This window comes from Botrytis sinoallii (assembly GCF_014898435.1).
Source record: "Botrytis sinoallii strain Bc 23 chromosome Unknown BSIN_014, whole genome shotgun sequence".
Classification (NCBI taxonomy): Eukaryota; Fungi; Ascomycota; class Leotiomycetes; order Helotiales; family Sclerotiniaceae; genus Botrytis; species Botrytis sinoallii.
In genome coordinates this window covers 163,802-174,885 of record NW_024066041.1, presented here as the reverse complement: position 1 = coordinate 174,885, position 11,084 = coordinate 163,802, and the positions used below count along the sequence as shown (strand labels likewise).

At 44.3% G+C, this 11,084-nt stretch overlaps 3 protein-coding genes across 3 annotated transcripts; 1 reads left to right on the top strand and 2 right to left on the bottom strand.

The window, feature by feature from the left end:
* Window positions 1–802: 802 nt before the first annotated feature.
* Window positions 803–2,642, bottom strand: EAF02_007860 (uncharacterized protein; the record flags this gene model as incomplete). Its single annotated transcript, XM_038903908.1, has 2 exons — window positions 803–2,140; window positions 2,190–2,642. The coding sequence occupies 2 exons, from the start codon at window positions 2,640–2,642 to the stop codon at window positions 803–805; spliced, it is 1,791 nt and encodes a 596-aa protein (XP_038756189.1).
* A 414-nt stretch (window positions 2,643–3,056) lies between these two features.
* On the bottom strand, window positions 3,057–3,447 carry EAF02_007859 (uncharacterized protein; the record flags this gene model as incomplete). Its single annotated transcript, XM_038903907.1, has 2 exons — window positions 3,057–3,101; window positions 3,160–3,447. 2 exons carry the CDS (start codon window positions 3,445–3,447, stop codon window positions 3,057–3,059), a joined length of 333 nt encoding a protein of 110 aa, XP_038756188.1.
* Window positions 3,448–6,216: 2,769 nt separating this feature from the next.
* On the top strand, window positions 6,217–10,646 carry EAF02_007858 (uncharacterized protein; the record flags this gene model as incomplete). The annotated part of the gene is made up of 2 exons (XM_038903906.1): window positions 6,217–6,616; window positions 6,745–10,646. The coding sequence occupies 2 exons, from the start codon at window positions 6,217–6,219 to the stop codon at window positions 10,644–10,646; spliced, it is 4,302 nt and encodes a 1,433-aa protein (XP_038756187.1).
* Between the last annotated feature and the right edge of the window lie 438 nt (window positions 10,647–11,084).

The following is an 11,084-nucleotide window of genomic DNA, read 5'->3' as shown; positions in this document are numbered from 1 at the left end:
ACTAATTCTCAATCTTTAATCTTTTTTCAAATTATAAAAAATCGAAATTGGAAATCAAGATTCTATATGATAAATAATATGATTGAAAAACTATGAAAATATTTATTCTATTCAATAAGATTTCATCATTTAAGATATATCGTACGAATCATTTTCGGAGCCCATCTCTAGCATTCTAGGGGATAAAAAACACAACACAAAAACAAACAACTTCATTCATTAAAATTTCCATTTCCATAATCAAGCTCCCTCCTCATAAACTACCTACCTAGGTAATTAAGCACTCCAATATATCCTCACAACGACAATAACGACCAAACGCCATTACATTAACACTAATAACCCACAAGCGCCTCCCGAGTCATCCATAAGGTATTACCTGATTCTCATTACGCCTATAAACATCACCATCACCATCACCATCACCATCACCATCACCATCACCATCACCATCACCATCACCATCACCATCACCATCACCATCACCATCACCATCACCATCACCATCACCATCACCATCACCATCACCATCACCATCACCATCACCATCACCATCACCATCACCATCACCATCACCATCACCATCACCATCACCATCACCATCACCATCACCATCACCATCACCATCACCATCACCATCACCATCACCATCACCATCACCATCACCATCACCATCACCATCACCATCACCATCACCATCACCATCACCATCACCATCACCATCACCATCACCATCAACATCAATATCAACATCAATATCAATATCAACATTAATATCAATGTGCATATCAATTTATCTCCTCTACTTCCTCTTTCGTTTCAACTCCCAATTAACATCTTCATGTTCGTCCGTCAATTCATCCGGAACGACCGAATCATCTTCCATGACTCCAAGGGGTAAAGCAGACTTAACTGATTCCGTAACCAAGGCCTCTTCTGAAGATATCGATTTCTCAATCCCTTTATCGCCCAGAAGGAAGTCTCCAAAATATTTGATAACACTAAAAACTTCTTCTCCCGTCGGAATGATGTTTTCTTTAGGAAGTAAGAATCCATAGCTGCCGGTATCTCGTAGCTTGATTTGATAACTATATCGCACTCGTAATTCGTGATAAAACCAATCGATCGCGGAACCACCTCCAGTTTCCATTCTGCTTGTCGATGAGTGGCCGGGTATTTTCGAAGAAACGGCACCTTCACAAGCGGAAGCGACAGTATATTGTTCGCCACTCGATATTCTAATAGCCTTTGCAAGTCCCATACCAAGTTCTTCCAGATTTTCCAAACTCGGTGGGTCGGCCAAGCATGAATAAGAATAAGGATATAAAACTTGTTGAGAATATGAATGTAAATCCAAGAAACCAACAAAATGTACATTATTGTTCTCCGTCTCATTCTTAGCCCATTCTGCAAATCGATGGGATTCAACAGCCTGGAAAGGTGCATCTCCTGGGTAACTTTCGGAACAAGGATTACTTTGAGTCGAAGCACCCCATTCAAAGCCGAATCCACGGTCTAGATCAACACCTCGACAGAATCGAAGATTGGTTTGCTGTCTATTCTTGCGCCATAAACGGTCGTTCTCCCAAGTATACACGTATCCATCCACATTGATAGTAGGAATGAGGACAAAGTCGAATTCTTGTAGAAGCTTTGTAATCGCAGGCGATTTTCCATAAGAAGTGATCAAAGACCAGGCAGTGTATGTAACGGAGCTCACGGATATCCATTCTCGAGCATGGAATCCACCGGATAAAATGATCGTTTGTCGTGGCTTGAGATTCTCCAAAGGTAGATTTGGAGATACGCCAATCCTTAAAGCTGGGATGTCGCGACCTTCGTAAGAAGTTCCAATGCTGATCATTCGAACGTGTGTTGAGAACATGGAAGACATCAGGCGCATCCATGGGACAATGACGGATAGTGGTTGATAGTTTTGAAAGAATACGTTGTCCATCCCATCGACAGTACTAGTTCTCAAAGCCGGGGTGAATGCTTTTTCAATATGTTTCGAGGGAAAAGCTACATCAGCATATGCCGTCGATGGATACGATTGATAAATACTCTTCGCCAAGTCAGGCATTAGATACGAGTATGAAGTCTGTAGAGATTTCGGCAAGAGGCCGAGTAAGGAGGGAATCTTTTTCATCAGTTAGCACTTCGACAACAGTAAAGACTGTTTCACGTACATCATCTTCTCGCAAATGAATATCCGCCCAATTACTTGTGAACTCCCACACATCTAGAAAAAGTGTATCTGCAGCTTCTGCCAAAGCTTGTTCTTCCGCTGGCGTCGTGAGATTGAATCGAAGTACCTTATCACCGCCATATTTTGCAAGTAAAGTCGCGGGGAGTTGGATATTGGTAGGTCGCGACACACTCCCTGGTACATGGGGTTTCTTTGCGACCTTTGGGGGAAGACGGAAGATCTTTTCTATCGCCGTATCCCGCAGCCAGTTTAATTTGGGGAGCACATTGCGGTATTTAATGCCCGACTCTTCCTGTGGAGGATATCGCGGGGTTACAGGTGACAAGTGAGCATGACCGTCCGTAGCCCAAGGTGCGGCGACGACATACGGGATACACAGGAGACTTGATACCAGAAGAATAAACAACGATAATGTCGAGTGAGATTGCGACATAATTAATTTCGCATTTAGGGATTGATGGAAATGTCGACAGACAATGAAGGTTGTGAGGCTGTGGGTCGTGCTTGGAATTATATTTGAGATGATTCGTGAGAGAGATGAAATAAAGATTTTAGGAGGTGGATAGTACTAAAATGTCATTCAGGCCTAGAAGGTTGCCTGGTTCCTGGAACCAATAATTGGCAAGGTGAATGTCAAGGAGATTGTAATTTTGTTGATAGACCAAAACATCAGACGGTATAGCAACAATGTATCAATTTGATCTATCGTATTTATTGTAAGATTATGATTTCCATCCATCACTGCCAAATTGTCTGGTAAGCCATTTTCAAACATAAACTCCTACCTAGTATGCTTTCAACCTCTTCTATCCCATCTCATCTCATCGAATACCATCTCATCATCTAGTCAAATATCATCACTTCCAGCCACCTGCTGCGATACTCCATAGACCTGTAAATATATATCAGTACGTAGCTAAACTCCAATGAGAGAGTCATTGAATCCCCACCAAAGGACTTTCCTCTAGCATCTTCACTTCCGACGGCGTAAGAAGCAGCGACCAATACATTATCCCCCACCCATTTAACGAAGTTGCTGTCCGTAATTGCGTCTCCGATTGAGGTCCAAAAGATTCGAGGAGTTGCTGGATAGGATGTGTTATGTCTGTAGGAGTAGGAAAACCACCTTCTGGGTAAACCACCCATATATCTGTAGATCTGATGTTTGAGGTGATATCTGGAGACGACTTTGAATCCGTGGTTTCATCTAGGGGCTGCGCTTTGTCCATTGAAGCCATTGTATGTACCGCAGTATGCAGTATAGTGTACGAGTAGTGTGAAATGGTTTGAAAGTGACGCGTGGTATTTTCGTTCATCGAATTGTCTAAATTTCTCTTAACAATGCTTAGAGTGATGCTATCCATTCCCCTCGTACGAACCAGCTCACCGAGAGTTAGCTTACATCGGTAGGTACTAGACTAGACTGGACTGGTACCTTATCATAAACAACCGGCCTTATCTTAGAGGATGCTTGTGAAGGAAGATATTGTTCATTTAGCATCTGACTGAACTCTACAAGAATAGATTTGAAACATTGAGAGATGATAGACTGGACACTTCATTACTTCATACCAATAATTGCTTTTTCTGAATACACTGTCTCAGTTCATTGGTTTGCGATTCACTCAAAAGTATCTACTCGTCTTCAATCGGATTCATGGTTAGTGAATCAATTGCCAATGAATGGGTTGTGAGCCATTATCACGCATCTGGTATCTTTGGTATATACCACCAGTGTACGGTAGATAAGTGATTCTTCTTACGTAGATCAGATATTCAGCTGGATACGTTGGCAATATTGACTGGTTGAGGAAAGGGCTACGGCATGGAAGAAACTTCGGGTCATCAATATTGTATGGAGGGCCAAGAAATGCGTTGTAGGTTACCTTGATCTTGATGGAGATTCTTGATGGTGGCTGGATGGTTGAATTATCGATATGGCCAATTGCATGGTCGCAACCGGTCTTTCATCTGCATAGAGATATATCATATGCAGAGCGTACAGATATCTTGTTTGGTGCTTGCTCCTCTCTCTTTGCGTTTATCATCTCATACGGTCGAGCTGATCTCATACGACAGAGCAGAGAGGGGTCAGCAGCTTACCGTGAAAGAGTGGCTGGGCTGATGTAAGAAGAATGGATGTACTTGATAATAAATGGTGATGAAAAGATAAATCCCTCTCAGGTGTCTCTCACATGGTCCTCAGGCGGCCCTCAGATGTGCCTCAGATGTGCCTTTGACTACATCCATCCAAAAGTATGAGCGTCACTTTTCCCACGAGGGAATCCAATTCCAACGGTCCATTAGGTTTTTTTTTTTTTACCCTCCCACCATGCAGATCATTCCACGCTTTAGAACATTCCACCATGCCAAATCGAAGGACACCTCGAGGACAGCTCCAGCCTAACGCAGCATGATCTAAAAATAAGGGCGACTGCTTGAGTCTTCTAGAAAAACGGGTGGCCCCATCCCATGCACTGGCTCACTGGCATCCAGCCGACGACTAGGTATTACCTTATTATAGGTATCGCTATCGGATTTGGCCACGTCCAGGAAATTGCATTGTGGAAGGATCAAATTTTATTGATCCATATAACGCAGCACTTGGACCCGAGGGTAATCTTTACTTTCATCTCATCATATGGGGTATTGCAAAAGTTGGGTTTATATGTTTCAGAGTATTCTCCAGAGGGCAAATCTTTTTTTTTTTGGTCGAAAGGGGGAAATGATCATTGTTGTTTGTTTGGTGAAGGAGAGGAGGAGATGTGGGAGATGCAGGTGTGCCATGGTTGTACCTTTTTCGTTTCTTCAGGAGCACATAGATAGTATATAGATAGTATATAGATAGTATATAGATAGTATATAGATAGCACACAGACAGCCTTGATGATTTCTCTCTTTAATAAATACTAGGTAGTACACAGACAGCCCTAACACCTTCATCTTCATCTCCATCTTCATCTTCCATGCATGGTATGGTGGTGGATGCCCAGCTCACACGCAAATGGCAGAAAGGACGAGCTAGGTCAATAGGCCCGGATGTAGTAACAATAAAAGAATAAGGTTATTTGGAAACACGAGTTCTGGGTACGCGTTTGATTTGATATTGGATGTTGGACGTTGGATGTGTTTTGTGTTTTGTGTTTTATCCAAGTACTAGGTACATACTTCGTTCTGTCTTCAAAAGTCTTCACTCATGCATGATCAATCATAAATGGCCTACGATACAATGTTACCCTAATTGATTCTTTTCACTCCGAGGTCCTCAACCCAAACCACCTTTGCGTCATTCACCTCAGGGGAAAGAAACCCTCCACGGTTTGGGTGGGATTTTCAGTCGGCCTGCGTCGTTCTTTGTACTGGTTAGTATTACCTAGTCGATAACTACCTAGGTACTATCGTATGGTAGATAAATAATAAAACTTAACTCATAAATAGCATTTGTAAATTATTCATCTCATCCTACCACCAAGCTTTTATTACCCTTCATTGATGTTTTCATCCGAGTCTTGCATTGCTGAATTGAATTTTATACCAGTATGAATGATTTGTTAAAATTGTTTTGATTTGTTCACTCGTATCTATCGTACTTCTCGTTCTTCCCTCTCCCTCTCTCCCTCCCTCCCTCTCTCCCTCCCTCCCTCTCTCCCTCTCTCCCTCTCTCTTCCTCCTCCATATTTACTTTTTCTCGTCCTATTCTGCCAATTGCCCATGGTCCACCAACCACCAATTACCCCCCCGGTCCAGAACCTCAGAACCCCGTTTATTAGTCCTTTCCCTCTTATCCACTTGTTACGACTCTCTTACTTTCCCAAGGGTATCTTCCCTACCATATCAGCCTCATACGAAGGGATACACAACTCTTCAAACACCCTTCACCAATTCAATCCCACACTCCATTTGCAAATGTGATTTTTTCCCTCTCCAGCTGAAACAAGAATAACCAACCACCTTGCTTCCTAATTATCCCTTGGGGTAGGATCAATGTTGTTCGACGTTTCTTCAAAATGCCATTACTACGTCGTCGTGCTGCTGCCAGCGATGCTGAAATGCGACGGCATAGCTTCTTTCCCGTCGATTCAAATTCTCTAAATCCAATTCTCGACACCGAACTTCCAGATGGCAGAGCGAGTGAACAAATGCCACGACGTCCTTCGCCTGCTGATTTCCCATCAAATGCCGCAGAACCAGGAACAATGACATCGTTACCCATGTTAGTTAGACCTGCCACAGATTATCCTGCTGCGCTTCAGCGATCGGGGTCACCACCGATCCAGGAGGAAACTTCGAAACATCGTCGCTTCTCCATGTTAAGGTTTCGACATGCTTCCGACTCACAATTGTCCACAAGGTCGCGACTACAGGCTCAGAGTTCAATAGCGGAAGATGCTCCTCCAATACCTCAGCGCAAGTATTTTTCCATTTGATGTCATTCCGCAACATTTAGAGGCATTTCATGTGGTTCAACAATTTAATTTGACAGAACAATTGCTTGCTAGATCTACCTTCTTGGCATAGTGCTGACAGTATACCAGCCCCAGAGATTATCACCACGGCTCCAACCATGGATTTCAATGGAGGACGCCCTATGAAGAAAAAGTCGCGGGTTAGACTTCCCGGCCGTACCAAATCGACGGCTGTGAATAACAATCGAGCGAAGCAACAAGAGCAACCGCCATCACAACCAGAAGATACATCAGATATCGAAATGCTCTCCAAGAAAGAACGAAGAAAGACCATGTCAGAGTCGGGACCGAGCAATAAAAGCCGTGTTACTTTTGACGAACCAAATCGCCCAATGACCCATGGCAATGGTGGCTCACCTCCTGCATATGGAGACGAGGCGTCCTCGGCATTGGCTCTGCCAGTAAACAGACTTTCTGAATCTTCAAGATCAGATGCAAGCTCGGGCGAGCATGGAGTATATGCAACGACCACGACAACTACGCACACTGTCCAAACAACAACAACCTTCTTTCGTCTTCCTCGCCGGAAGAAGCCCGCTCCGTTATTCGATCTGAGCCATCTCCCACAAAAGTCCGCGCAAAACGATGCTTCGAATTCGCTTTCTGTCACGAGATACCCCACGGCTCCTTCGTCCGGCTCGGTTCGGGCCACAACCCCCAAATCATCGGACGACCTGACGCCACAAGGTTCTCATTCTCCATTCCCACCGTCTCCGTCTCATACCCCTTCCTCTCCCACTGCTTTGAAGAAGACATCATCAGGTGTAGGTCGGCCAGACACCCCCTTATTACGACAAGGTTCCACTGCGTCATCTTCGAGATCGTCACCCACCCGTTCCAGATTAACGCTGCGCGGTCGTTCATCCACTTTGAGCTCTTTGAGAAATGCACCAAATGAAGACTCTTTACCGACCCCCACGTTACCATCGACCAGGACTTCCACATCCACTGGCAGGAAAAGTTTTGGCGATTTGTTCAATCTTACAGCTCGATTGCGCCAGAATCCTGAACCGGGAAATAATTCGGGACCTACCACCCCTGCTTCCAATACTTCGAAGAACAATTCTATGCAATTGAACCGAGAAGAGGCTATCATCCTGCCGGAACGATACGATGATGATACACCAGCTAATTATTTAGTCAGGCTAGAAGAGGCGGTTAGTCGAGGTGTGGTAGCTAGTGTATTGTCGAAAGGAACGGACTCTTTCTCACAGGCTGTCCTTCGTAGCTATATGAGAGGATTCGGTTTCTTTGGAGATCCTATGGACATGGCCATTCGAAAGTTGCTCATGGAAGTTGAGCTCCCAAAAGAGACACAGCAGATCGACAGGTGTTTGCAAGGTTTTGCAAACAGGTATCATGAGTGCAATCCTGGCATCTATGCATCTCCTGATCAAGCCTACTTTATCGCATTTTCACTTCTCATTCTACATACAGATGTATTCAACAAAAATAACAAACATAAAATGACAAAGGCAGACTACATCAAGAACACCCACGGCGAAGGAATCTTTGACGAAATTCTGGAATGCTTCTATGACAACATTTCATATACACCCTTTATCCACGTGGAGGATGACCTAGATATCAATGGCGAGAGAATAATACCCCACAAAATGAAAAAGAAGTCAAAGATGCTTCGGGGAGGTGGCGATCCTAATAAACGTCCCTCGAAAGAACCGGTTGACCCTTATACTTTGATTCTTGATAGCAAACTTGATACTTTGCGCCCCAATCTAAAGGACGTCATGCATCTTGACGAGCATTATAGTTATCTCGGCACTGCGCCGTGTCTGAATCTACAGAATTTACAGAAGACGTTCTTCAAGACAGGTGTTTTACAGATTGTCTCGGCCAGATCACGACCAGATGCGTTCATGTCGGAAAAAACTGTTACAAATCCTGAGGAAGCACAAGCTGGCATCGTGGATATAAAAATTACCAAGGTTGGTTTACTATGGCGAAAAGATGCAAAGAAGAAGAAGACTCGCTCTCCGTGGCAGGAGTGGGGGGCTATTTTAACTGGTGCTCAATTGTACTTTTTTCGAAATACTACGTGGATCAAAGGCTTGATGAATCAGCACGAGACGCATATCAAACAAGGTCACGATGGCACGCCTGTCATTTTCAAGCCTCCGCTAGAACAGTTCAAACCTGATGCATTGATGTCGACTGATGATGCAGTCGCTCTAGTAGATTCTACTTACAAGAAGCACAAGCACGCTTTCGTCTTTGTGCGCCATGGAGGATTTGAGGAAACTTTCTTGGCCGATAATGAAGATGAGATGAATGATTGGTTGGCTAAGCTCAACTATGCCGCAGCGTTTAGGACTGCTGGAGTGCGTATGCGTGGTGTGGTTGGGGGCAACTACGAAGGGCAACGCAATCGAGGTATCCGTCGACTCGATAGTGCAAACGATTCTACCAAGTTTATTCAAACTCCTTCTGGTGAAGTTTCGATAGTCAGTGGAAAGATTGACAACAAAATGCAGGACGATATTTTGGCAGCACGTCGCCAAATTATGCTACAAAAAGTGGTGGAAGCCGAAGAAAAGCTTACCGTTGCCGTGAAACAGTTGGATTCTCAACTTCGAAATGCTCGCCATTTACAAATCCTAGCTCCAGTTCAACAAAAGACGAGAGATCAAGTTTTGTCAGCTGCAGCTCGGATGGCGGCTCAATTGAAGTGGGGTAGAATGGAAATCTGGCGCTTGAAGTGTCACAGGGATATTTTGATTTTGGATCTTGACGAAGAAAAAAACACGGAAGGGGATTTTACGCAAAAGACAGATTCAAACGGAGATACACCAATGTCGGCACGATCTGCTTTGAACCGTATGCAATCCAAGGCAAGTAGCTTGGCGCCGCAAGGCACGCCAAAGTCACCTACGTTAGACTCCACGACTCGGCCTTCTACGTCCGGTCCATCGCTCTCACCGTCAACAGAGAAAGAACACACAATGGATGACATATTTCAAGCAGCACCAAACTCGATGCACAAAGCTCAAGCATCTTGGGAACTTCCACCTCTGGCTATCAATGAACAGGCTACACGTAAACCTTCAGTTTCCAGTGTCGTACCCCCAAGTCCCAGTCTTGCCACGATGCCATCTCGTTCCAGTTTGAATCAGGCTCCAACCTTGAGCTCTAAACCTTCGGATCCAAATCTCGATGCTGCGGAGCAATCTGTTCTTGAACAAGCTGGATTGGTCGATTCGGACATGGCGAGCGAAGAGAAAGAGCAGTCAAACGACAAGGATAAGTTTGGGAAAGGCAAAATTCGTCGCAGTATTCATCAAACCCTGCGCGAGGCGCATGTTCCAACGCATCACCGTAGTCGAAGAGGCAGGGACTCGAATTCTAGCGCTGGCATGTCAGATGAAGGTACTACAGATGACATACTCTCTCGTGGTTCTGGAAGCTTCGTTGTACATGGCAAAAAGGCTTCAGTCATCACATTCGGGACGGAACTTCAAAGCATGTCACCAGAAGAACGCCTGCGTCTTCGTAAACAGCCTCACAAGGAAGACTCTGAAGCAACATCACCTGCTACTATCGACGACGACTTCCACTCCATACTTGCCGAACCAATTGAGTTTCACCAGCGCCATAATTCAGCTGCAAGCACAAGCACAGCGACTGCCAGGAGTTTTCGGGAATTGCATCGGAAATATTCCTCCCAGCACTCAGACAAACCTCCAAACCTTGCTGCCAATGTAGATGACGACGACGAAGCGGCAGTAAGTATGTCTGACGGCCGACGAAGCCCATTACCCCCGGTCGAAGACGAAAACGAAGACGAAGATTCAAGTAGTAATGACAGAACAAAATTCTACACACCAGATCCCTCACCTCGTGTAGCCGAGTTTGATGAGCATTCGCTAGTTGAACCGAATCCACAGCACGAAATCGAACACATCGATTCGAACGAGCGGCTACCAAGTCCTACTTTTCAAACCGTCGGTGCTTGATACACCATGTTTTATAAATGGTGAAATACCAATACAACCTTTCCACACATCCACACCACATTTTCATATTATTGTTCTTGTCTCTTCATTTATTTCGGCGAAATTAAAGCATAGCGCGCATGCAACTATTCTAACGACAATCGTTTATATATCCATTTCTTGACTTGCGGCGGGCTCTTTTACAATACCTGTGATGATTGATATTTTCGGGAAGCGGAAAGGGAAGGATCTTTTTTTCGCAAGAATTAAAAGTATTTGATAGTTCATTTTTTCGGTAGTACCTTTATAGTTTTTTACTTGGTTTTTTGTTTTGTTTTTTACTGAAGTTTACACTTGTTGTAGTGGTTATTTGGGACACATACTTTTGAAAGCATTTATAGTGCGTATGTATACTAGCGGTTGGCATGGGTAGGGATGGTGGATTGGGTGATTGGGAAG